This window comes from Plecotus auritus (genome assembly GCF_963455305.1).
Source record: "Plecotus auritus genome assembly, chromosome: 5".
Lineage (NCBI taxonomy): Eukaryota > Metazoa > Chordata > Mammalia > Chiroptera > Vespertilionidae > Plecotus > Plecotus auritus.
In genome coordinates, this window is record NC_137776.1 from 8,079,615 (window position 1) to 8,107,118 (window position 27,504).

The window sequence follows — 27,504 nt, forward strand, 5'->3', positions numbered from 1 at the left end:
TCAGGTGTGACCATTGGTTCTTCTGGACGAATAATTAAATCCGTGTCAATGAGACAGAACATCAACATCGATCGGCTGCCTCTTGCACGCCCCCTGCTGGGGATCGAACCCACAACTGGGGCATATGCCCTGACCGGGAATCGAACCAGGGACCTCCTGGTACATAGGTTGCCACTGAACCACTGAGCCACACTGGCTGACTACATTTATTTTTTAAATTCTCATTTGATTTTTAATTTTTATATTTCTGCCTGCTGTAAGTGTAAAAAATAATATGTGAATTTTGGCAAGCAGTTATGGTATTGTCATGCTGGCAATGTTTGGTGACTAGAAGTGGGAAGGGCAAAATCATAATGATGCCAAAATGGAGGGTGTGATCATGGTGGCAGCCAGTTTAGTCTCCTTCAACCCAGCAAGCTCCAGCCTCACCTGTAACATCAACAGCTGCTTTCAGCGCTTGTCATTTATCACCAAGAAGAAGGTCGCAGGTGAGAGAGAACGGATGAGTCAGTTCTAGAAAAACAGCTTCCGTCTCACAGGTCAGGGCCATTATCTTCATACACAAAAGAGAATGCTGTCAGGCCTTGTGAAGTGGAGAGTGTACATGTAGAAGGTGTAGCGTCTCCTCCTGGGGCTTATAAGCTCCGTTGGCTATGTCTGTGCTTGGGCGCGGGGGCTGCAAAGGTACTCCTAGACCTGTTTTTAGGACCTTGTTACTGTTTGGCTTATCGGTGCGGAATAAACAGCTTTCTCTCCCGTACCAGGAAGGGGATTTTAGTTATTTCCCCTCCAACATTTATAAATAAGGAGGTCCAGACTATCACAGGGGCTTCTTCTAATCCCTAATTTGGCAAACTAATTTTGTGTGTGTGTGACTTCATACCCACCCATTCAATAAAGATCTAAGTTCCTGCCGGGTGCTAGACTGTGTGCCTGGGGGGGTCCCGGCGAAGAAAAACACGGTCCCCTGGGCTCATGGAGCTGGCGGTGCCGTGGGAAAGGCAGTTGTTGAAGGACCACATGCTGCCGGTTCGGTTTGCCTGTAATGAGTGCCGGCGTGCGGGGGGGGGGGGGGGGGGGGGGGGAAGAGTCACCTGCGTTCCCGAGAAAGTTAATGGGTCTGACCTAGCGGGAGAGTCAGGGAGGGCTGCTCCGAGGAAGTGCCTGTGGAGCAGAGAGTAAGTGTCTCCAGCCTTTCATGGATTCCAATCCCTGCCTTGTATTTTGATACTCGAGTGTGGTTGCCAAAACAATCTGAAAATGACAGTGAGAAGAAAACACAACAAAGGTGCTGGACCTCCTTAACCCGGCCTGGCATGTCCTAAATGCCGGCCTGGCTCACGTAGTTACCATTCATTAGCACCGCTGCTCATTTCTCATTATAGGGAATCTGCTCACGAGTCTTATTGCTCATCACAAGTGAATGTAATCACCGACCTTCTAAACAATAACCTGTAGCTGTGTTCTGTGTCCCCATAAAACCCCACAGGCGTTCCCATAAAATCCATCAGGCAGATTCTGGTGGCAGGGGAGGGCATTAGAAGGTTGCTTTGTGAGAGATGTCTGTGATTTAAGGTTGAAAAGATTTAGAGAGAGAATTAAATGATAGCTGTATTAGCGCTAGAAAAAAAAAGCAAATGCTTTTTTTTTTAAAAAAGTGTAATTAATGCATCTTTAATAATAAACAAGCCACAAATCTAAAACCCATTATTTCAAACGGCCCTGCTCCAACAATACAGGACGGTTGGGATGGAATGTTAATGCTTTTAGCAATAAGCAGGCTGGTCACACGCTGTCCCGGTTTCTGCCTTGGGTGCCTGCATCCCAGCTGTGCCTCCCAGGAGTTCCGTAGAGATAAAGCCAGGCTGTTGACATGATTACGGGCGCACAGACCACTCTACTTTATCTCTAGTACAACTAAATTTAGTGTCTCTGGGAGGGACACCTTTTTTTCCCAGATGAAAGCAGCATTTTATAATGATTCTGAATAATTCACACACGGCAGAATCTTAATGAATAGCTATCACAGACCAGAGACTTGGCTCCAACTTGTGATGTTCTAGAACAGTGGTTCTCCACCTTCCTAAGGCCGCGACCCTTTAATACAGTTCCTCATGTTGTGGTGACCCCCAACCATAACATTATTTTCGTTGCTACTTCATCACTGTAATTTTGCTACTGTTATGAATTGTAATGTAAATATCTGTGTCGTGACCCACAGGTTGAGAACCGCTAGCAGGGTCGCCTAAGACCATCGGAAAACAGATATTTACATTACGATTCATAACAGTAGCAAAATTACAGTGATGAAGTAGCAACGAAAATAATTTTATGGTTGGGGGTCACCACAACATGAGGAACTGTATTAAAGGGTCGCAGCCTTAGAAAGGCTGAGAACCACTGTTCTAGAAGGTCTTCCTTTTCTTGCAGGAAAACTTTGTTTAAAGAAAATGTTTTCTTTACACACCCAGGCTTAGTCTAAGATGAGTTTGTAGCGGAGGGGAGTTTGATGTTTTAACTGTGTTAACTATTTTCTATAGTGATACAAGAGGAAAGAAGACATCGGTAACAGAAGCGTTTCATTCTTAACTTCTTCCAGCCCACTCAGGGTTTTCAGACACAAGCTCCTCCACTTCCCTTGTCACTCTCGGGAGAAGTGATACATGAACTAATTTCCTTCTAAACTAATCAGAGTGTGAACTCACGTCTCTGAATGTATGTGTAAGTGGGGTGTGTACATTGTCAAGTAAGAGCAAATCCAGATTCAGGCAAACAGATCCTGTATTCGAAAGGATCATTGCAATTTGGCGACAGAGACCATTGCAATAAGAAGGGAGACTGCTCCTTCCATAAAATCTGAGTGTCTCATAGGTCAGGCAGAAAGGTTTTTGTTTTTTACTCAGAGGGAAAATAAGCTAGAAAAGACCAGGCATGGGGAGTGGGTGGCTGGGTGGTATGAACCTGGGAGGCCATTAGACGGGGCTATATGGCCCGGGCCACTGTGGCTCAGCTGGTTGAGCATCATCTCATGCGCTGAAAGGCCTTTGGTTCAGTTCCAGGTCAGGGCACATGCCCAGGTTGTGTGGTTTTGTCCCTTTGTTCTCTCTGACATCGATGTTTTTTTCTCCCCTCTCTCCCTCTCCCCGCCCCCTCTCTAAAATAATGAAAACATTTTTTTAAAGAGAAGGGGCTGTCTGCTGGGGGAGGGGTCAAGTTCAGGAGCTTAAAGGAAGGAAAGAAGCTTAACTAAAGTTTGGCCAAGGCAAGAAAGCAGGTATTTTACCCAGTTCACCTTCATCATTTCTGAAAGGTGTGTGTCTGGCCTTGACATTGGTAACCGGGGGCCTCCGTGAGTCTTAGATCTAAGTCATACGGGGAATGGAGGGCCTTTTCAGTAAGCCATCTTCTAGACCACAAAAGAGTGGGGGTTTCTTAATCATATCTGTTTCCGGGAGCATGGGGCTCAGGTCAAGTTTAACATTTGTCCACACACACACACACACACATATATAAATATGCACATAAAATGTTACATGTGTGGGTGTATGTGTATATATGCACACATGTATATATCTGTATATGTAAATATGTAAAGGATAATTTCTTTTAAGAATAATGAAATTAGATGTTAAAGCCATATTGAAAAGATCATAATGGTCAGCAAGAAAATTTCCCCCCAATCCAGAAGTGGTTACCTTCCAATTTAATTAGATTTCTTTGATTTTAGGTAGATCCATTGTGCTCAAATGTCCATCATGTATGAGATTACATACTCAGACTGATAGACTGGGAAGTGGGGGAGACCCCCAACCTTGTTTCCCACTTGTGAAACAATATTGTAGTATTAATCATTCCCCACATAGCAGCGATGTTTTAAGCATTTGTAATAAGTGAAGGCACCTATTCCCCAAAGCAGGATAATTAGGAACTTACTTTTCCTCTTAAGGAAAATGCATGGCTTTATGGAAAGGTTAGTGATACATATTTTGAAAAACCTCTTGGATTATTTTAAAGTAAGTTTATATTCATGAAAAATGGACACATAACTCTTCAGGAAATTATTGACGAAGGCAAGAAACATCCATTCTTACCACCATTCTTATCATTATACTCGCCATATTAATTTTTTGAGAGAAGGTAACTGGTGGAAGGACAAGACTCCCCATCACAGAATTGGGTCTTAGGCTTTTGCACCCTCAGATGATGTGATGGGAAGGTTATAAAATCATTAAGTAGGGGCTGCTTGCTTTCCGAGACAAAGAAGTGTAGATGTTTCTTCTCTGAAGAACATCCTTCGCTTTGCAGCAAAGTACGCTAACCCCTTCTGATTTGGCTTGTAAGTCTGCCAGGACAGTATGTATTCTGAAAACAGCCACGGTCTTCAAGTGTTTATTTAAAAGACTCTGTTCTCAATGGACTGTTGAGTCAATGGACTCAGGGATCGAAAGTCCTTTAATTGCTTTACAATGTAGTCAGGATAAAAACATTGCCATCTAAATCTCTCTGAGGTATGCTTAACCAACCGGAATGTTCTAGCTCTCCCAGTCGTCTGCTTCTCAGCAGCTGACACTATGGAACAACTAGAATAATACGTATTGGTTTGTGGATCCTGTTGCCTGAGAAATAGGAATTCCTGGGGCCCAGAAGAAGTTCCTGATAAATTGCTAACAAATCTAGTTTTACAAAGTTGAGCTTTCTTTTCTTAAACGTGCATTAAAAGATGTATTTCTCACAGACATTTAAACTATACTAGAAACCCTAAAAGTGCGTCTGGGTTTCAGCAGCTACTTCTCATTCATTGCCTTACAAACATGGGTTTGTCTCACGGTAAGTTTCTATTTCTCCAGATTTAATTGAGCTTCACTTTTTTTTTTATTTTTTTTATAAAGATTTAATTTTTTTATTTTATTTTTTTAAAATATATTTTATTGATTTTTCACAGAGAGGAAGGGAGAGGGATAGAGAGTTAGAAACATCGATGAGAGAGAAACATTGACCAGCTGCCTCCTGCACACCTCCCACTGGGGATGTGCCCGCAACCAAGGTACATGCCCTTGACCGGAATCGAACCTGGGACCCCCCAGTCCGCAGGCCTACGCTCTATCCACTGAGCCAAACCGGTTTCGGCTTCACTTTTTTTTTTAAACAAGGATATATGAGGGAAGGTTGGATGGGTTAGAGAGTTCCTTGTGTTCTCCAGTGATTCATTATTATTATTATTTTAAAAATATATATTTTTATTGGTTTCAGAGAGGAAGGAAGAGAGAGAGAATGGCTACTTCCTGCATGCCCCACAGTGGGGATGGAGCCTGCAGCCTGCATGTGCCCTGACCTGGAATTGAACCGTGACCTCTTAGTTCATAGGTCGATGCTCAACCACTGAGCCACACCGGCTGGGCTCCGGTGGTTCATTATTGAATCAGCACTTTATTCCTGCAGTTGGCCGGACGAGGACATTTTCAAAATCTGATATTAACACTCGAGAGGTTTTGACAGTTTATTTGCAGGTGAAGTCCTGGCTGGTTGCACACCCGCTCCGGACTCTCTCGCCTTCCCCGATGGCTCTTTACACTTCCTACACAGGTTGTAGGAAACAGGCTCTATTGTTTACTAGGGATTGGATGTCAACCAAGAAGCTTATACCTAAGGCTGCCAGAAACGAAGCTGGCATGTACGTGCTTGTGAATGAAAAGTGTGCTTTAGTAGTAACTGTGTCCTAATGTTAACGCTGAATAATGAGACTAAAGATTCTTAACAATGTGCATTGTGTATCCTTGGAGTCAGCCCGTGGAGCCTTCTCATGTAACCTGAAACCAGAGATGGGGGAGGGGGGAAAGCCAGCAACTTCCTTCCTGTTCTCTTTTCTCTTGAATACATTTTGCCTGGGAGAGGGAGAAGGTCATTGAAAGGAACAGTTATGTATATATTGTGTGTGTGCTCGTGGGTGTGCATGTGTGTTATAACATAGCCCTCTGGTTTTTATATTAACAATCTATTTATTAACCCCAATCATTATAAGCTCTGTCATGATACGTGTAGATATAATACTAACAATATTGGAGAAATATCTTCCTCTGTGTTTTTCATGATCTAAAGCTGTTTATTCTCAGTTGTTCTTATGAAAAACACAAATATGTGTATACCAATATAATTACAAGCACTTCAAGGGTGGAAATTCCATGTGTGAATTTTAGAAAGTACTTTCTTAGCTAGTGAGTTACAGTTCTATCACTCAGACTGAATCATCTCAGTAATCCTTCACTTTGTAACCACCACCTACGGATTATTGGGTTTATCTCAGTAAGTATAATTATGTTCCAGAACTCTGGTTAGACAGAGAGGGAGCAAAGAGTGAAGTGAGCGCCACTGTCCTTCTTTTTTAAATAATTACTCCTGGGAAGGTCATTTCCTCTGGCTCCGTTGTCAAGGATTCCCACGAAGAGTTTTCACAGGAGACCTGAACTACAGCTGGCCTTGATAATTAATTACATGAGGCTGTGAATGTCATTAAAGTTGAACATCAGTACAACCAAAATTATCTACGCCAGTACAATCATTATTGTTACGGTTTTTTTTCAATACAAGTTTTTTAAAATATATTTTTTAAAACTGCTTTTAGAGAGAGAGGAAGGGAGAGGAAGAGAGAGATAGAAACATCAATGATGAGAGAGAATCATTGGTTGGCTGCCTCCTACATGCCTCCTACATGCCTCCTACTGGGGATTGAGCCCACAACCCGGGCATATGCCCTGATCGTGAATTGAACCAAGACCTCCTGGTTCATGGGTCGATGCTCACCTACTGAGCTACACCGGCTGGGCACAACGTAATTTTTTTTTAATTTTTAAAATAAATCTTTATTGTTGAAAGTATTACATATGTCCCTTTTCCCCTATTGCCCTCCCCCTCCCCCCTCCAAGCCTTCACCACTTACTTTCTGTGTCCTTGGGTGATGCATATATGCATATGAGTTCATTGGTTGATCTCCTCCTCCTTCACCCTCCCCTGCCTTCCCTCTGAGGTTTGACAGTCTGTTCAATGTTTGTATGTCTCTGGGTCTATTTTTGTTCATCAGTTTATGTTGGTCATTAGATTCCACATATGAGTGAGATCATGTGATACTTATCTTTCTCTGACTGGCTTATTTCGCTTAGCATAATGCTCTCCAGGTCCCTCCATGCTGTACAACACAAGTTTTAACAATCCAGCCGCTGCATTGGCCAGAGCAGCCACATGCTACCATGTAAGTTGTTTGCAACATGGCTCTAGGGGGCGCCATTCCCTTTGAATCTACGTATGCAAAGGGCGCCTTTTAGATTTGTCATATACCTGTCATGAAGCGTAGCCTGAGCATTTTTCTACCTCTAGTCTTCTGTTTTCCGTGGTGTTTGTTATTTATATTAGTTGTATTCATTGTCTTCCTACTAAAGTTTACATTTATTAGAAGTCTTAGTAATTTCCAAAGGATCCATGTTCGGTGGGCCATCCTTCTGCGAACCTGTAGCTTATTTGTATATTGAAGCATGGTGGAGAAGCTCAGCAATGCGAGTGTTCTCTTCATCAGGTGAGGAAGGTGTCATTTGGGGCTTAGCTAGATCTTAACTTTGGTTTTGACAACCAAACATGGTTGGTTCTGTTTGTAAGTCCATGACAGAAACCAAAGGCATTGGGAAAATCACATCCAGTCCTGTTGTCAAATCTAATGCAGCCTTCTTGTCAGAGAAATTTTAATTAGTTTATTTTTTCATTCAGAAAAACATGCTCTGAAATCACTTAATGGGATTGAAAAACAAACAAACACACCTTTTTGATAGCTCAGGTAGATTTCAGTGAGACAAATGTGGACTGGCTGTTTGTCTGTCATCTGCAGGGAAATAATTCCACACCTTTGTCTGGATAGAAGGTCCTCAGTGTCGAGCCTTTGCTTAGCTCTGTACCTCCACATTCCATGCTCCTGTACTCCTACAGTCCTGTGGCTCTTGAGACAAATACGGCAGTTTTAGGGTTTCATGCCCTTGCACATGCTGTTCCTGCCTCATGTAATGCCTTTCCCTCCTCAGCCAACGGTCCAGCCTCTCTTCATCTCCCAAACCCAGCACAAGTGTTACCTGCTCCCTTTCCAGGGAACATCTCCCTGCTCTTTTCTCTACATGCTTTTCCTCTCCCACTTCCCACCCAAACCAGATAATCAGACAACCTTTCGTGCCCTTCTGCAGCTTCCGCAGTTTCGTTCTGGTGTCCCCCTTCCCCTCACTGTGGGGTAAGGCTGTCTCTCCAGCTCCTGCAGTGGGGTGTGTCTTAGCATGGTGCTGAGCTTAGACTGAGGAAACAGAGGGTTTCAGAAACTCAGCAGTTTGTTCAAGATAACACAACTCACTGGTTAAGCAGGGGACTGGATGTGACCCTTAATCCCTGCACCTCTAAAGCCTGTTTTAACATCCCCGGCCATGGGGTCCAGTGTCACCGTGTGATGGCCGCGTGCCACTGACTTGGGAAGGTGGGCATTGCTGCTGTGCTTGGTCACTTCATTTCCTCCTGGGGCTGACATTGGACCTCTTCCTTCCTCCCGTGCCCCTGGGGAGTTCGGCTTCCCTGCCGATTCTTACTCAGGATCCCCTGTTCCTGCCAGGGTATTCTGCCTTCGTGCACACTGTGTGGGTAATTGGTTTTAGCTTTTCCCGTCAATAGGCCTAACACCCAATTTGCTTTTTCATCTCTGGGTACCCACCTTTTTCCTGCCAGGAAGCTAGTGACTACTCTCAGGGTTTCTCCAGAGATGTGTGGGGTTCCAGGTTGCTGCTGCAGCTCCCTCCTGCCATGTCCCTCCATTGATGTGTGCATACATCCCCAATTATCCTATATAATAAAACCCTAATATGCAAATTGACCAAACAGCAGAATGACCAGTCGCAATGACGTGCACTGACCACCAGGGGGCAGACGCTCAATGCAGGAGCTGCCCCCTGGTGGTCAGTGCGCTCCCACAGGGAGTGCAGCTCAGCAAGAAGCCGGGCTCATGGCTGGCGAGCACAGCAGTGATGGCAGGAGCCTCTCCTGCCTCCACGGCAGCGCTAAGGACCCCTCAGGGGATGTCCACCTGCCGGCTTATGGACATCCTAAGCCAACAGGCAGACATCCCCCGAGGGGTCCAGGACTGTGAGAGAACGCAGGCCGGGCTGAGGAACTCCCCTCCCCACCCGGCCCCCCAGTGCATGAATATCGTGCACTGGGCCTCTAGTTTTCTATATACATTTTATATGCTTTTTGGTGGCCCTATTCTATAGTTTACAATTCTAGTGCCCACAGTCAAGTTTCTGTCATTGCAATAGAAGCATATGCTCAAGATGTGTTTGTTGAATCAAATTGTTTGAATATAAACCTAGAAAAGAATATTGGAACTTGCCTAGTGCAGTAAGACTTCAGTCGCTCTTGCCTGTCGTTGTTTCTAAGAGGACTGGAAAGAGACGCTTTGTCTCTCCCTGAGTTTCTTGTCTTTCCCAGCATGGAGGAGGTAGCATTAACCAGCCAAGTGACTGGACTTTAGAATTTTTAATATGATCTTTATAAAACCTGGGTATCTTTCACTTTTGAGTTCCTTTCTCCATTTGTGAGTCAGCACCATCTTCATCACTGTCACTGTTTAAGAATTCATCATAAGAATTCGTCATACACCTTGTGCTGTGAATAAATGAAAATGCCTTGGAGTTTGCTCTCCTTCCTAGAATTCACTTGTGCCCCAAATAGGCAAACTTTCTCTCATTGGTCTTAGTTACACTTAAAAAAATCTTCTATCTTGGTTAATCTTACTTTTAACCAAAACCAAAGAATTATTAAAAAAACTTGTGTACACCAGAAAAAATTGGGATATTTTGTGGGTGGGGGAAATCAAGATATTCACTATAAAACTTTGAATGAAGAATATGACTGATTGGAATTGAAGAATTTGATTCTCTTTCAAATATTTTTCTTAATATAGAGTGCAGTTTAGCAACAACAATAAATCCTATATAATAAGAGAGAAATATGCTAATTCTCCTTTATGCCCTGAGGCATATGACGACCTGCAGGAGGGTGGGGCAGCGAACTACAAGCCGGTGGCAGAGAGCTACAGGAGGGGGCAGGGCAGCAAGCTATGAGGCAGGGCAGGGGGGAGGGGACGGGGGGTGCTACAGGAGGGCAGGGCAGCGGGCGGAGAGCTACAGGAGGGTGGCAGCGACCTACTGGCGCATGAATTCGTGCACAAGGCTACTAGTAATAGCTATAAAATGCTTATTCTCTGCTAGGTAGTGTTCCAAATGCGTGATCCTTATTAAATCATTTAACTTTAATAACAACCATATGATGCAGGTAATATTACCATTTCTAATTTTCACATGAGAAAACTGAGGGACAGAAAGGCGAGGTAAATAGCTCACCTTTAACCAGGTCAAGTAGCTGAGTGGTGGAGCCAGCACTGAAACCCAGGCAGCTTGGACCTGGAGTCCTTGTCCATAGTATGGCCAGACCGCCCCCTCTGTTACCCAGTGACTTCACATATAATGTGTGGGAAGCACATTGACCACAGTAAAGCCATACTTTATAGTAATAATCAGAACCCTAACCTTACAAATATATAAACACAAGTGGGTCTCCAGGTGATCGGAGAAGGGTTTCTTACACAGAACACAAGAGGCACACTGTGCCAGAATTTCAAACACAGAGGTTTCAGTGTGGTTGGCTATAGATAAATTAGCCTGAGACACAGATTAGAACATTAAAAGCGAGGTGACTGTTACGGGCTGGATTGTATCCCCCCAAATGCCTATGTTGAAACCCTAACCCCACTGTTTCAGAATGGCACAGTTTTAGGGACGGGGTCTCCCAGAGGTAATTAAGATAAAATGAAGTCATTAGGGTCAAGCTTAATCCCCTGGGACTGGGGTCCTTACAGGAAGCAATTAAACAGAGACACATGCAGAACAGCCGTGTGAGCACACAGGGAGATGACGCCATCTCCATGCCAAGGAGAGACGGCCCAGAGGAAGTCAACCTGCCACACCTTGATCCTGGCTCCGGGCCTGCAGGACCGTGAGAGACAAACTTCTGTTGTTTAACTTACCCAGTGTGGGCACTCCGTTATGGCAGCCCTACAAGACGAATGTACCGACTGTCCGTCAGTTGGGGCTGCTCCAACAAGAATACCACCGACTTGGATGGCTTCAACAACAGATACTGCTTCTCACAGTTCTGGAGGCTGGATATCTGAGAGCTGGGTACCAGCAGGTCACCTGGTGAGAATCCCCTTCCTGGTAGAGGGATTCTCTTACTGTTACGAATATTGAGGCTTTGCATTCTTTCAGGTTCATTTTTTGTATTTATGAGCAATGTTACTGTAAAATAGTATAGCAACATTTGTATTCTCCTCAGCCGAGATAATTAATTTCAACTCCAACTTTTCCAAGTACAAGAGAAACAGAAAGATCATAACATGTGGGTAGAGAAGGAAATTCACTATGGTGCGTTAATACCCTTGAAGGTGACATTAGTGGAAGACTTTATTAAAATATGCAACCTGAAGGTGAGGATTGAAAACATAATACGTCCTGGTGAGGGGTATGCCTTTGCTGCCGCTCCTCAAGGTCACCTTTGAAGGAGCTGAGCAGCACCAGGAGCCATGGACTCCTGTCTCTCCTGAAACATCTCTGGCGGGCGTCAGCCTGGCTGTTCCAACACAGAGCTATGGAAAGTTGAAGAGCAAGGACGAATGGCCCCTGGGAGCCCGCCAGTAGATGGTCAGATGGCTTCAGTGTTTATTCTGAACGACATTATGTAACTGTATAGTTAAGCAGCGCCACACTCATCAGCATATGACATATCCAAATATTGGTAGCCAAATATTTTCCTTGGAGGAATATGGCTTCTCCAGTCTCTAGGGTAACACAGTTTTAATGTCCTGTCTAAGTGTATACAGTTGCTTTAATTAGTCTCTAGCGAGGTTGCCTTGCCTTGTTGGGGAGGTCACTTTCCTTACCGACATGCCGTCAGGCTTGTGGTAGTGTCCGCCTGCCCACCGTGTTCAGCCATAGGTCCTCTGCAGTTCTCCAAGCAGCCCATGGTTACTCCTGCCTTCTGGGTGATTTTGCTCAGTGGCTAAGCTCTGGGATAATGTTCTCCCCTTCAAGTTTCTTATAAAATGAGGAAAGATGGACACAGTAGGGTGATATGATCTGCTGCCCTGGGTCATGGGGATTTCCCAAGGGGCTGACTGGAGGGAGCCACTCTTACCGGCGCGCTCTCTCGTTTCCATGTGGATTCCAAACCCAAGGTGCTGACACTCATTCTGCACTAGTAGCAAGTTCAAAATGGCAGAACTGTTTCCTAAGGAGACTGGCGAGGGAGGGAACTGGGTTTAGCTAGTATGGTGTGTGTGTGTGTGTGTGTGTGTGTGTGCACACTTTCACACTGATAATTATGAAACAGACATTGCCCTCTACCTTTTCATTTCTGGTGAGTGTTTCAGGCACAGCAGGATGGGAGAGGGGCAAAGGGAAGTATCTGCGGGGGAGACCTTTCCAATTGCCCTTCAACTCACATATCTTCCTTATTGTGAATATTCATAAATGCATAATACTCACATCTTCCTTATGCTGAATCTTGCTCATAAGCCCTATCAAGTAGAGGAAAGATCTTTATGTCTTATTACTATCAGCAGATTGCTTAAACCTGAGAGCTTTACATTATATTAGATTGAGTTGTGCATGTTAAAATTTTCCAAACAGCAAGTAGAAAGATCCTGTTCTATATGTAGCATTGATATGTTAACCTATTTTTATTATATAAAATAAGCATTTATTGGATTTTTTTTTAGTTATCACATTTTTCTTTCACCAAATTATGAAAGCAGGTAGCTAGATTTTTTTTGTCTTCGAAGAGGCATGACTATTTCAATTTTGCTAAGATATTTTCCGTCTGAAAAGGTGTGTACACAGCATTCACTTTTAATTTAAATGCTTCCTTATACATGTTGGTGATGCATGAATGTTTTTGATGACTTGGAAGTTTTCAGGATTTATTTGAGGTCACTTTTATGTAATTAGAATGATCAAGGTTCAAATCCACATGGAAGCAAAGGAATAAACGCAATGGTTCTGAAGGCTATTTCTAGCCATTGGAGCCCAAGCTTTGTGCAGACAAGAACTCCCTACTAGGCCCCCAAACAGGGGCGCCACCTGGTGGACACAGTGAGAATTCTTCATTTTCTGGAGTTTGTCATAAATGCATAGACCCGTGGTCGGCAAACTGTGGCTCGCGAGCCACATGCGGCTCTTTGGCCCCTTGTGTGGCTCTTCCACAAAATACCACAGCCTGGGCGAGTCTATTTTGAAGAAGAGGCCTTAGAAGAAATTTAAGTTTAAAAAATTTGGCTCTCAAAGGAAATTTCAATCGTTGTACTGTTGATATTTGGCTCTATTGACTGAGTTTGCCGACCACTGGCATAGACTGTAGGAAATCCCTATATTTTACTTTTAAGTTTAGGTAGATTTACTTACGTATTTAAATTCATATGCTTTACAGTTCTAATTGCTGCGTAACTTTCCAACTTCCTACAAATACTCGGGCTCTGACATAAGGGGAAACCATTAGGATACAAAGAAGACGAAGTGAGACCAACCAGTCCAAGTAGAGGTTTTCGGTTATTTCACCTTACATTTTGTCTTTGTCCTTTCCCAGTTCATTGTTCAGCTGTGTGTATTCACATAACATTTCCTAAGAGCCTTCCGCTCCCCTCCAGCTCCTCTGTTTCCCATCTCTCTCCCCACCTACGCACCCCAACTTCTTCACAAGGTTGTGTTTGCTCTCACTGCATCCACTTCCGTACTGCCCACATCCTTAGCCTACTGTCATCTGTCTTCTTCCCTGACACTCCATGAAATCACTCGCCAAATTCGCCAGTCACTTTGTCACAAAGCTTGTAGACACTTTCAGTTTCTATCTTATTCGATTACTTGGGAACATTCCACATGGCTGATCACTCCTTCCTTGCCTCCCCGCTTCCCCGGGTTTCTGGGACACCCTACCTGGTCTTCCTCTTACATTTCTGGCTCTTTCTCCCCAGGAGTTTCTTCAGGTTACCCTTGGTCTGCTCTTCCACTAAATGGGGGTGTTCCTTAGGTTCCTAACCTAGATCTCTTCTCTTCTTACGTCATTCTTTGGGGTCATGCTGTCCATGCAAATGGAGTTTGTTATCCTCTCTATGCTGTCAGACCCCAGATGTGTACCTCTGGTTCCTGTGTCGCTCCTTGTCTCTAGGTTACCTGCACTTGCCACCCCTCCCTCCCGACTACCCACCAGGCATCAGCACAGTGGGGAGGGCTGTCAGCCACAGCGAGGTCGGCATGTCTCAAACTGCGCTCAGCTCCTGCCTGCCCTCAGGGACACCTCTGCTATCCCTCCCGGAAGGAAGGAATGGCAACTCCGAGTATCCAAGCTAGAGTCCTGGACGGATCAAGTAGCCAGTAATTTAAGCAATGGAACCAGTAAACTTCTTAAAGTGAAACCTTACCAAGCAAATACCAACCAGAATGCATTTTTAAAAATATCCTTCTAAAATGAGTAACTGTCTCCGTAGCCTTTGTCTGCTCGGGGGTTTGGAGCGTCCTCCTCTGTCACGCTGTTGTGAATGATCTTTCTGAAATGGGAAGAGCATGAGCTGGCTAAGTAGAGGTTTCTAGAGAGGCTCCTTCTGTGTTTGGCTTATGGCACTCACACTAAGAGCATGAATTCAGATTTCAGGGTTATTTGTTATGCAAGGAAAGCTAATACTATATAATAAAAGTCTAATATGCAAATTGTCCCCTCGACAGGGAGTTCGACCACGGGGTGGGTCTGGCCCACCAACCACCGTGGCCCCTTCCCACAGCCATCACCCCCATCAACCCCCTCCATCCCGATTGGGGGTGGGGCCGGCTGGCCAACCTCTCGCATCCCCTCCCCACAGGCGGCCTGGCCCAATCGGGGTGGGCTGGCAGGACCCCACCCAAGCACGAATTCGTGCACTGGGCCTCTAGTTTGCAATATCGGAACTCGTAAACAGTGCTTGTTTTTTGTGCCGATGCCTGTCCATTCATTACTGCAGCTGCATTGGCGATGCAGTTAATTGCCGTGGTAGCCTTCTGAAGGTCGTTATTAATCTTCTGTCCTTTCTTATTAGAGCTGCTGACGTAGAGGCAGGTGATCACAATAATGGAAGGGAAGAGCAGAGAGCAGGGGACCAACAGGCAGCGGCTCCTTATTGTTTCAGTGAGTGGCTCTTTCGTCACAGTGACTGCAAGGGCATGTCAGGGTGCCAGCATCACCGCATAAACCAGAATTCGCCACGCGTTCTGAGTTGTATCTTTAAAATGACTCAGGGTTTCCTACTATTCAGCTCCCGGTGTGGAAGCGAAGGTGTTGGCATTTCCTGTAAGGGGGTTAGGCTCCCAGTTGTTGCTCAGCGCGGACAGATGGCTTCTTACCCGGAGCAGCCTCGCGGGAACCTGTCTCGTGGCACCTTCAGAAATCCAGCGGGTCTGTCGCAGAAGCTGGTGCTCGGCATTCGTTTCCTCTGGTGACAGATGACTTCAGTTCATTTTTACTTCATCATCTGGCTTAAGTGAAACAGCTGTTTAAAATTGTTTTTCCCACTCGTGAGGGTTGCTTTGGTGTTTCCCACTGACCAATGTTGTAACCTCTAAATTACAAATAAGAACGTGAGCTTGTGGGGCCAGAGGGTGTCACACTCCAGGGTTCCCCAAGGACAGATCCTGCAGTTGTTACTCTTTTTATTTTAATCATTATGGGGTCTCTTACAGGACTAATGGGGGATCAGTCTTTAATTTTATTCTCTGTAACAATTGTCCCCCCACTTCACCATCTTGTCCTTTATAAGGCTCAAAGTGGCTTTGTTTCCTCATATTTAATAAGGAAAGTACCATAGACATCTACAACATTGTCGTTATCGATAACAAAATGTTGCATTTATAGAAACTTGTAATTTAATTTTCTGCGTGAATAATAATAATAATAATAGCTAACAATCATTAGAGTTTGCCACACATTCCATGCGTTGTTCTCAGTGATTCACCTGCATTGTCTACACGAATCTCACAATAAGCCTAGAAATGGGTACAATTATTAGAGCCATTTTAGGGACGAGTATACTCAGGCACCGAGTGACCTTGCTCAAGGTCAAAAAGCCAGGACTTGAAACCAGGTAGTCTGGTAGTGGAGGTCACAGTATGAGCTCACCTATCGAAGAGCATTGTGGCTACAACTCAAAGCCTCTAGACCACGTGGTTATTACGTGAGAGAAACGTGGGCCCCTGAGATGCAGAGACTTCCTTCGTGGGGCCCGGAGCCCTGGCTCTCCTCCTGGGCTGTGCACTGCCGTCTTGGGCAGCCCCCTTGCGCGGGCGCTCAGCAGGGGCTCCTGAGCACTGCAAGGGGCCTCAGTGTCCGCAGACCTGGGAACTGGCTGCGGAGCCCTCACATCAGCAGCGTCTTTAAAATGTGCAGCTGGTGCCGGCGAGAATTCCATTCTCATAAGACCTTCTTTTTCTGGACCCGCTCTATTAGGGCTTATGATGGTATCTTTGAAATGAAAACCAATCATCTTCTCTGCACTTCTAGCGCATATGGTCTTCCACCTTTGCTTTTGTATTTCAGTTTCTGAAACACTGTCTCAGAGGAAAATTATTACAGTCTTCCGAACTCTGAAATTTGCCATGTTGAAGGCAAAAATCAGACATCAAAGTACTTTTGTGTGGGAAATTCATGGGGTTCTATCAAGGATTTTTTTTCTTTTTTAAACCCAATAGGTCTTAAGCTATTTCTTCTTTGTATTTCTAAGATCTATTAGATAACATGTTCGACATATCATATAATGTGTCTAAATACAGCGAAGAAAAAACATCTATTGTCCTGGGAAGCAGGCATTATTAGTTATTTCCTTTACACTATTTCCTGTGTGAACCTGGGCAGTACATTTACTTAGATTTCTGGAGTCCAGTTCTTGATCTAAAAAGTTAAAAAAACACGCATTGTAGCTGTCCTTCAAATGTCTCAAACTTTTTTTTTCTTTATTGATTAAGGTATTACATATGTGTCCTTATCCCCCCATTGCCTCCTCCACCCCCCAATCATGCCCTCACCCTCACCCCCTGTGTCTCAAACTTTTGAAATGATTGCTAGGAACTCTTAGCAGAACAAAATTATACTGTCATTAAATGATACTTTATTGAGTATTTTCCACATTGGGTTTTTTTTAGGTTCAAATTTCAAGGAAACAAAATAAATTCTATGTAGAAAAGATGGAATGTATTAGTTCATTTTTGGCGCCGCACCCTAGAGACAGCATCCTTCCAGAACATTCTCCGGTACTGTTTCTATCTGCCTCTGTCAGACTGTGGGGGCATTGAGAATGTGGGGCGAGCATCACAAGATCCTCATACCCAGTTTCACTCACTATAAGACGCTCAGAGAGAAACCAAGGCACCTCTCTTTCAAGTTGTTGCTCAATTGTCCCTTAACCAGGGAAGCCTCGTCTGATCTCCGAGCCTGCCGTGTCCTCACCGCATCACAGTCCTTTTCTCTAAGCACGTACACAACTTGTGTTTAGATAGAACTTTATTTTTATGGCGTTTGATTTAGGCCTGTATCCCTAACGAGACTGAAGTTCTATCAGGGGTCCTCAAACTTTTTAAACAGGGGCCAGTTCACTGTCCCTCAGACCGTTGGAGGGCCGGACTATAGTTTAAAAAAAAACTATGAACAAATTCCTATGCGCACTGCGGGCCCGGGACGAGTCGGCTGCTAAGCAGGACAGGCAGCGGCACCCGGCGGGCCGGATAAATGTCCTCGGCGGGCCGCATGTGGCCTGCGGGCCGCAGTTTGAGGACCCCTGTAAGAAGGGCATCTGTGCTCAACACCATATCCCTGGAATGTAGTCTGCTGGTTCTTACATGGGTATGGCACTGCCCCCAGAGGGCATTGGAGGTGACCGGGAGGTTCTGCACTTGGTGGTAGTGGCCAGGAATGCCGATGTCCTGCGCTGTAGGACAGAGCAACATAATAAAGCATTGCCCCCTGTCCTGCAGCTCTTTCTTAAGTACTGCCAGACAAAACCCTCGAAGATAAATTTTGAAGGACTTTAGTAAATTTATTAATTTTTTTTTACAAGAAGTTATGTGAAAGGCCCAGTATATGAGGAAATGGTAGTTGTTGAGAGGAAAGTCTAAATGAATAAAGATACTGTTTCCAAATTGTTGAATAATGTATGCACTCTGGGAATTCCGTCCACTTTATTGTATAATTACTATACGTACAGTAATCCATCCTGGAGCAAGCTGGGGAGTGCGATTGGTTTTAATTTGAACTTTATTTGTTGTTATTGACAGTCCATGGTAGGCATTCCAGTGTCCTGCAAAGTGCAAGTCGATAGTATCAGTCACAAGAAAAACGTCCTTTTGGGTATTTTTGAAGATTTGGCAAGTTTGGTGGGATGTATGGGCATAATTTACTTCCTCCCTTGCGGGATTATCAGATTTTTTTCTCCATGGGGGGAGTCTGACTTGTCTTGGCATGTTATTCCCTTCCTTTTATTATATGCAAATAAGTCTGGTCTGTTGCCATTATTTGTTCGTATATTAGTGTCTATCTGATACATCTGCATTTTCATTTTTTAATATATTTTGTCTGTGGGGGATGGCATCTGATCTTATTTCTCTTTTACATGTAAATGAATCCATATTGAGTAAGTGTGGGCATCTGTCTACTTCATTATGGCTTCGTGTGCGCCTGCCTGGGCATTTACATATTGATATGCAGATGATTTCTTCTTTCTTTTTTTAAAATATATTTTATGGATTTTTTACAGAGGGGAAGAGAGAGGGACAGAGAGTTAGAAACATCATTCAGCTGCCTCCTGCACGCGCCCCACTGGGGATATGCCTGCAACCAAGGTACATGCCCTTGACTGGAATCGAACCTGGAACCCTTCAGTCCACAGGCGGACACCCTATCCACTGAACCAAACCGGTTAGGGCAGATTTTTTCTTTTAAAAAATATATTTTTATTGATTTCAGAAAGAGAGAGAGAGAGAGAGAGAGAGAGAGAGAGAGAGAGAAACATCAATGATGAGAGAGAATCATTGATGGGCTGCCTCCTGCATGCCCGCCCCCCACTGGGGATTGAGCCTGCAACCCAGGCATGTGCCCTGACCGGGAATCAAACCGTGACCTCCTGTTCATAGGTCGACGCTCAACCACTGAGCCACACTGGCTGGGCTTAGCCTATTTTTTAAAAACCTTTTAATACAAAGGTTTTCTACATACAATACAGTTATCATTTTGAAGCAAATAGGGTTCTTCATTTCTTCAACATCCAAGTTAATCAAGATTTTTTGATGAGAAAGATATTGTAATAATGTAGGATGCTAGCTGAGAAAGAAATGTTGAAAAGATCTTATTTGTCAGGTCTTTAAAACATATGGTTTCAAATTTAACTTTGAATACAATTTTCATTTTGTTGAATTTTAACAGAGTATAACGTCAGTATTTTATAGCCTTTTGTATGTGTATTGAATATGGCATTTTGCTTTACTTTGCAATGTTGTTTTCTCTTTGGCATTAAATTATTCTTAAAATTTCTTTGAAATATCTTATATACTTTATAAATTATTCTTCCTTCAGGACTGTGTTCTCAGATATTGAGAAGAATTATTTATTTTTTTATTTCCATAGTCTTCAGAAACATTTGATTGAGTTTATGACCGATACTAAAATATATCAGTCACAAAACTAATTTTAAAAAATGAACTTTATGTAAAGCTATAAAATCTAATGGCTCAGGTGTAATTCCCTTTTTGTTCCTATAAAAATATAATGATTTAATGTCATTACATAGTAAAGTTTTGAAAAGCAGTGTTTGTTTTGAGTGAGAATTTCAGAAGAGTAACATAAAGGCTCCATTAAGCCAATACTCTTAGACCACAGCTACTTTACAACTTGTCATCTATATTTCTTGAGTGCTCATAGAGTAAAAATTCAACTTTTTAAGTAGTGAGTAGAACACCGTTCAAATATTTGGTTGCCAAGGCGTTGAAAAATAATAAACCTGAGCATTGATTACTGAATGCAAGGGAAACTTCTGTTTCTGTGCAATCAAGGTACTCAGTACATAATCTAATGGCTGCGCCTCTGTGCCCTGTAACTTATCACCATCTTGCGTACATTCCCTACACGGCCAAGTTTTCATCCTAGAGAGCCAGAATTCCAGGCCATCTTTGCCTAGTTTTACCCCATGTCCCCGAAATGTGACATCAAGAGACTTAGGTCTGTCATGACATCAACACACCTGCTATTTTAATTTTTTACATAAAGGGCATTGTAATAGTTGTTTCCATCTCTTCAGAGTAAAATATTTAGTCTCTTTAGGTGATACAGAAATCCCCTCAAACGCATGGTTTTGGAACTGGTAAGATGGTAATGATGCATAGCCCACCCGGGTGCGGGCTTTTCAACCAAGAACTAGCTGGAAACAAACCAAGAGCTGCTGTCTGCCGCACGGCAGCATCCGCCAGGGTGACTGTCGCTGTGGGTGTGGACTCTCACGGGAAAGAATGTCAGGGACTCCGTCTGCTCTTGGGTATGTGCTGGGAAATAGCCCCACAAGCTGCGTAGAGACCGCGCTGCATTTGTTTACGCGTGGAGCTGTGTATTTGTGAGGGTCTCTCCATTCCCAGAGCCTCAGGGAGCTGCTTTAAATACTTGTGGTGTTCTCGGAGACAGCCCACGCATTTCCTTCCCACGTGGCAAGGACACTAGTCAAGATGTTCTCCGGCTCTTCCGTGCGCTGACACTCAAGGGGAGTGCAGTTCATGGGAAAGTGGGTGTGTAGGAACCACGGGTGTCTTTTGTAAGTTACTCTACCAGATTGTAGCCCAAACTATTTTCAAACAGAGGGGGCCGGGAGGGGACTGCCTTTCTCAGTAAAAACAGGAATAACAAAAATCCTAAATGTCTTTGATGGATAATAAAATATATTACTCAGAGAACTTACAATATAACTAAGAGTAACTTACATTTAGAATTCCAGCCCCTTTTATGGTTATGATATAATGAGATAATGTGGGCCAATTGATTTGCACTCCGCATCTTGTATTCGACAAATGTGAGCTTCTATTGAGTGTTGTGAGAGTATTTTATTTTCAGTCCTACATTTATTAGCAGTAATAAAAATTGTGGTGGTATTGTAGGGCAGCCCCATTTTCAATCTAAGTTACATCACATCTTTCTTGATTTCTAGATAATGTATTTTAATTGCAATTTAATGCAGTTGGAAGGAGTTGGTTATGAATGCCTAATGTCTCTTTATAAAAAATTAATCGCTAATTTTTAAAATATTTTTAATTGATTTTTTACAGAGAGGAAGGGAGAGGGATAGAGAGTTAGAAACACCGATGAGAGAGAAACATCTATCAGCTGCCTCCTGCACACCCCCTACTGAGTATGTGCCCGCAACCAAGGTACATGCCCTTGACCAGAATCGAACCTGGGACCCTTGAGTCCGCAGGCCGACACTCTGTCCACTGAGCCAAACCGGTCAGGGCAATCATCGCTAACTTTTTATTTACAATCAGTATCGTGATCTCTCTGTGGTTTTCTCTAATTCCAAGTATTACTTTTTAAATGTGTTGGGATTTCCATGGACTCTTCCATTCAGAAGCCAAATGACTATGGGGCCGAATTGATGACCACTGCTCTGGAGACTGCTGGTAGTCCCATTGTCCCATCTGCATCGGTCTGCCAGAGTTGCCTCCTATTCCTCTTACCTTCTTTGGGTTGAAGAAGTCTTTCTAATTTTTCCCCTGAAGCATCCCTAGTACCAGAGAGAACTGCTGTTCCCCGAGATTGCTCGTATACTGGGACACTGGCAGCTCCTCCACATTTCTTCCAGGTTGAGGGTTCAGTGATCAATTGTTCATTCACTTTACATTCTGGGCCATGACAACCCCGGACTTATTTTAGTTCCCAAGAGGTATTTCAATTTACATACAACCAAGTAGGGTTAATTCTCCCGGGTTCTCTCCTTCCTCCTCCCTTCCCAAGACCTCTGAGCATTTCGGAACGTATTCTTTAGAAACGCCTCTAATAGTGCTCCTTAAATGCCTACTACACACCAGTATCTGGAAATGCCTTAGCTGATCCGAATACCTGACACATCTGTGGAAAATGACACACAGGACAGCGATGTTTTCAGGGAGGAGATATGGTGTAAGGTGTCCGGTTAGGAGGAGTTTGAGGGGTGTCACAGAGAAGAGAGGGATGCTATTGGCCAGGGGAAATCACTGCACAAAAAATGCACCCAAGTCAGCGCTCAGAGGAATGCCAGAAAGGGGCTGTTAACAACCAACTTCACCCTCTCCGCGGTGTTTCCGAGGACGAGTCTTTCCTGGTTCTGGTGCCGTCATCAGCAGGGACCAAGGCGTTGATTCCTTGAACCACAGAATAGGAAGATGACCTCTGTTTGTCCTATTAAAAATAGAAGACAAAACTTTTCATAAACTGTCCAGTGTAACTGTTCACAGCGTAGCCTTGCACTTGTTCTCCTTCTATTAGTTGGCAGTTTCCTGTCTCTCCCATTGTTTTCTGCCCCTGTCGTCCCACCAGGACACGTTGTCTCCTGCTAGCAGGAGGGGATGGAGCTGCTCTGGGCCCTGGCACACACTGTCCTCTCCTATTGGCCATTGTTTCCTGGAGAGACTGGCTTCTATTGAGCAGAACTGGCACCGTGTGGCATGTCAGCCTGGATGCCACCTCTCAGGCTGACGAGACGACATCTGACTGACTAATTAGATTCGTTTTATAACCTGCTGCAGGGGACGGGTGTGAGAGCATTCTGAGTTTACGAGTACTTTCAGGCTTGATGTGTTTCCCTGTTTCACTGGTCTCTTGCAATGACGGAAGATGCCAGTTTCGTTTGTGTGAACGCCTTTAAAATTCTTAAAATTTCAAAGCTAAGAGAAAAGGGAGCTCTTAAAAGAAATTCTCTCAAAATGAGTGCAGGCATTTTCTCTTTATTAATACAGGTTGGATTTTCACAGGAATCTTCCCATTTGTAAAAATAGTAGCAATATGCATCTCTAAATAGACTCTTGCAGATACATTATAAACAAGTCAGTGAAAGGTATGTAATATACGCACAGTACCAAGGTATTTGTTATCATAGACCACATGAGGTGCTTTTCCTGTCACCTTGTAGCATAGTTTACTTTGGGTGTTTGAATCCCGAGTGGCTTTTCAGCATATTTTCTTTCCTCTTTCGGACTGTGAGGGAGGCAGAAGGATGTTCTCATTTTTATAAGAGAAAAAGTGGCCCAAGAAGGAACGGTTGGAGCTCAAAGCAAAACGGAGACACTGGCTGTGCTCCTGCCAGTGCGTTGTTGCTGTGCCTGCACCCTGGCCTCCGGGTTCCATCTCTGAGCCCGGTCACGTGGTGCCACGGGGGTAGGGATTCTCTCTTCATCTGGGTGTTTCCCTGGGTGACAATGACAGGGGGCTGCAATGTGCTTGGTGGAGCACGATTTGCCTTGAAGAGCGGCCGTGTCAGGCCCCGGTTAACACGGCAGACTCTGGGGCCAGCTGCTGGACCTGACCTAGACCCCAGCTCTGCCCTTCCAGCTGCGTGACTCTGGGAAAGGCGACCGCTCTGAAAAAAAAAAAAAAAAAGTGCCAAGCTGATAGGGATGTTGTGGCAAAAGAAGGAGTGACGTACATGTAAAGCACCAAAGAGGAACAGGGCCTGCACCGAGCAACTTCACGTTGAATTATTGTTACTTAAAAATCGCATTTTCACACTGGATGTGACTTCGTTTTGCAGCGTCTGGCGGGGACTCGTTGTGTTTGCACGTTGAGAACTGATTCCCCGGGTTCTGCTGGTGTAGTGTGTATTTCCCTTAAGCGGTCTGTATCTGACGAGTGCTTGTTCTTCAGTCTCTCCTAAGTGGATAACAATCTCGGAGCGTGGTGAGTGGGACAGGGCCAGGGCCATGCCCACGCAGCAGGAGACCTGGACTGCAGCCCGCGCAGTCCTTTACCCGCTGTGGCTGTGACCTTGGGTCAGCCACGCAGCCTCACCCAGCTCAGCTTCCTCCGCCCTCACGAGAAGGCTGGACTGTGCAACTTCCCATCCACTTCCCCGTCCCACTCCACGACGGAAGTAATTGGGTTGTTTCCTCTACCAAAATATTAGGCAAAGCCAGCCCTGCTTACCCATCTCATTTAATTAAAGGCTGTTATTAGAAGGATCTCACTTTTATCACAGCAGATAGAATTGACAAGTGCCTGAATAGATCTACGGAATGGAATATTCTGAGGCATTTTTTAAAAAATACACGTTTCCTCATACATCCCAAGGAAAGCAAATTAAAGCAATAAAACAGTGTGTCATGGAGCACCTGGCCTGGGATGGGTGGCTTGTCCTTCCGCCGGTCCCTGCCTGTGGAGGGACTCGCCCGCTGTCGGTGTAACCCTGGTCCTCCCACACTGTCCCCCTGCTCGGGCACTGCCCTGAGAACGGAGCAGAGAGGAATTGCTTTCTCTCTTGTCTGTGCACTGTGGGGACACACTCGGGTTTCCCCCCACACAGTGCTCCCCTCAGGGTGTGTACTTGACCATTATAACAACGAAATAAAATAAAAAAGAGAACTAATGGGAAGATGTATTTCTTGGGCACAGATGCCACGGACAGCTGATGATGTCCTGTGGTCCTCGGTTGTTTTTGCTTTGATTGACACGCTGAACCTCTCTTTCTCCATCAGTCCGATGGGAACGTTGTCCTCAGGACGGAAAAGACAGGGAATGCTGGCAACTAAGAATTGATCAAGCTGGGCCGGCATGGCTCAGTGATTGAATGTCGACCTATGAGCAGAAGGTCATTGTTCAATTCCCAGTCAAGGGTACATGCCCGGTTGCAGGCTCAATTCCCAGTGGGGGCCATGCAGGAGGTAGCTGATGGATTATTCTCTCCCATCATTGATGTATTTCCACCTGTTCGTAGGGCCAAGGAGACCTGCTGAAGAGTGCGAAGAACGAAGCTCTGGAAAACATGAAGCAGATCCAGCTGGCGTGCTTGTCCTGCGGACTCAGCAAAGCCCCTGGCGGCGCGGCCGAGGCCAAGAGCAAGCGCAGCCTGGAAGCCATCGAGGAGAGGGAAGGTGGCGAGGAGAATGGGAAGCAGCGACCCTGAGCAGCGCCGACGAGTGCACCGTCCTTTGTGTCAAAGACTGTTTGTTCCTTCTGGTTTTCTTTCCTGACGCTTTTTAGACTTTCACAAAAGATGTCATCTTTGGGATGTTGGACATAAACAGGTATTTTCACAATGTCAGTATTTTAATGTACTTAATTTATCTAAGTTAAACTGCTTAGTAGTAGTGTTTTGAATTCTGAGATGTGTGAACACACCCATGTATGGATGTGGGTAGGTGTGTGTGTGTGTGTGTGTGTGTGTGTGTGTGTCTTTCAGAGAGAGAGACAGAAAGAGATACAGAGGGAGGTTGAGATCCTGTTAAAATCCATGCTGTATTGCATTATTCATTTAGTAAGTTATTAATGTATCATTTTAGGAAAAATTTGTTCTAAAATTCTAAAGAGCACTCGCTAGGACCTGTTGCTGCGTTTACCTTTACTTCTCGACCTTTGTCATTTAATTCAGAGATGTTGACATTGCTTATTATTAAAGGAAGCCCAATTTGCCAATGCATAGATATTTTGATAGATTACACATAGATTAGCAAAATTCCTAACAATCACAGTAGAAATAAAAATGAACGAAAGATAAACAAATGATCAAAATTTCTGAAAAGATCAGAAAAGTCATTTCTTCAGTTAGTGAACTCTAAAATATTTATTAAATAAAATCAATTTTTAGAAAGTTTTATGTAGTTGTGTACTAAACAGATAGGATTTCTGTGGAAAAGCTGATCATTAGTGAATTTATATCCAGCTATGTGATACTCTGAAGCACAGTAAGAGCTCTTTTGTAATTAGAATTTTAATGTGACAATAATATTTAGTTACAAAATTTCAAGTTTGAGATTTGTAGAAAGTTCTCATTCTTCCAAACTGGGAGCCTAGCATTCATTTCTATAGCAGACACGGGCAGCTAGGGGGTCTGGGGGTCTTGGCTTTGATAGCATTTAATTTAGGGTACTAAATTGAAACTTAATGATATTGTTCAAACAATATGTCATCACGTTGAGCTGGTATAAATTCTGTGGGTCAGATAACATCTTCCTAGTGATTTAAGAACTAATTGATTACAAAATGTTTATGACATGATTTTAACACATGCAGAAAAATACAAAAAGAAGCAAATGACTAATTAGGGTACATTTATAATGGCATCTGGATCATTTTTGCCCTAATATTTTCATAATGTTCTTGAGTGTAATATGTTTGTTACCTCCAACAGAACTAAATGTTCTATGGCTATGAAAATATATTTATTTAAAACATTGCTTTTATTTTGAAAAGCTTCTTAATTAATTTGGTTAACAAATATGCTAATTTGGGAGAACCTAGGGAAGATAATTATTGAAATTTTGCAAATATAAACATTTTCTTTAGCTACTGTGTTATTTCTGACTTCTTAACACTATTATGTTCATGTTGCACATTACTGAAAGAGTAAAGATCTGAAACAACACTTTCACTGTTCCCTTTTTGTGTGAGTTAATTGAAAAAAGAATGATAAATTGGGTTATTATGTAAAAAATTTGTTAAAGGGTATGCCATGTCCCATGGACCAGATATGATGAAATTTCTCCGTGGAGATAACCGGGTTCTTGGGGAGGTACGTGAGAGCTCATTTTGGTAGGTTTCCAAATGGTACTGAAATAGCCTGAAAAAACTTTGGGGGTAGGGTGGTAAATTTTTATTTTTGTATTATTTCTGAGAGGCACTTACTTAATAAGAATTTTAACCCTGTGCTTGTCACATGCACTACTCATGCCTTTTGATGTTCAGAGCCCTTGTTTCTGGGTTTTCCCTTTAACTTCCGTCTGGTGCTAAGACGGCTCTGCTTGCCTCTGCTCAGGAAGGTAGTTCTGTTACGGCGAGTAGCTTTGCTGGTGTAGGGTTCACCTGAACTCTGCAATTCCCTCGAGTTGGTTTTTGTGTATGGTGGAAGGCAGAGGTCCATTTTCATTTTCCCCAACATGGATCTTCAGCGACCCCGCCCACCTACTGTGAGGATGGGCCTTTGTCCACGGCTCTGCAGCGCCAGCCTTGTAAAAACTGCAGCACCCGTGTGTGTGTGTGTGTGTGTGTGTGTGTGTGTGTGTGTGTGCACACGCACATGCACACGCACACGCACACGCGCTTATTTCTGGAATCTCGGTTTGGTTCCATTGTTCTGTGCCCGTCCTGGTAACATTACCGCCCTGTCTTAATTACTGTAACTTTATAATGTTTTCTATCAGCATTTTT

The 27,504-nt window shown here is 43.9% G+C and overlaps 1 protein-coding gene across 1 annotated transcript in view; it reads left to right on the forward strand.

Annotated features, from left to right (window-relative positions):
- The window catches only part of PLCL1 (phospholipase C like 1 (inactive)), a 264,630-nt gene extending 237,902 nt beyond the window's left edge, over positions 1-26,728 (forward strand). Inside the window, exon 6 of the mRNA XM_080670840.1 lies at positions 25,076-26,728. Within this exon, the coding sequence (XP_080526966.1) occupies positions 25,076-25,264 (189 nt within the window). The 3' untranslated portion in view covers positions 25,265-26,728. The remainder of the gene's footprint in view (positions 1-25,075) is intronic.
- Positions 26,729-27,504: the final 776 nt, after the last annotated feature.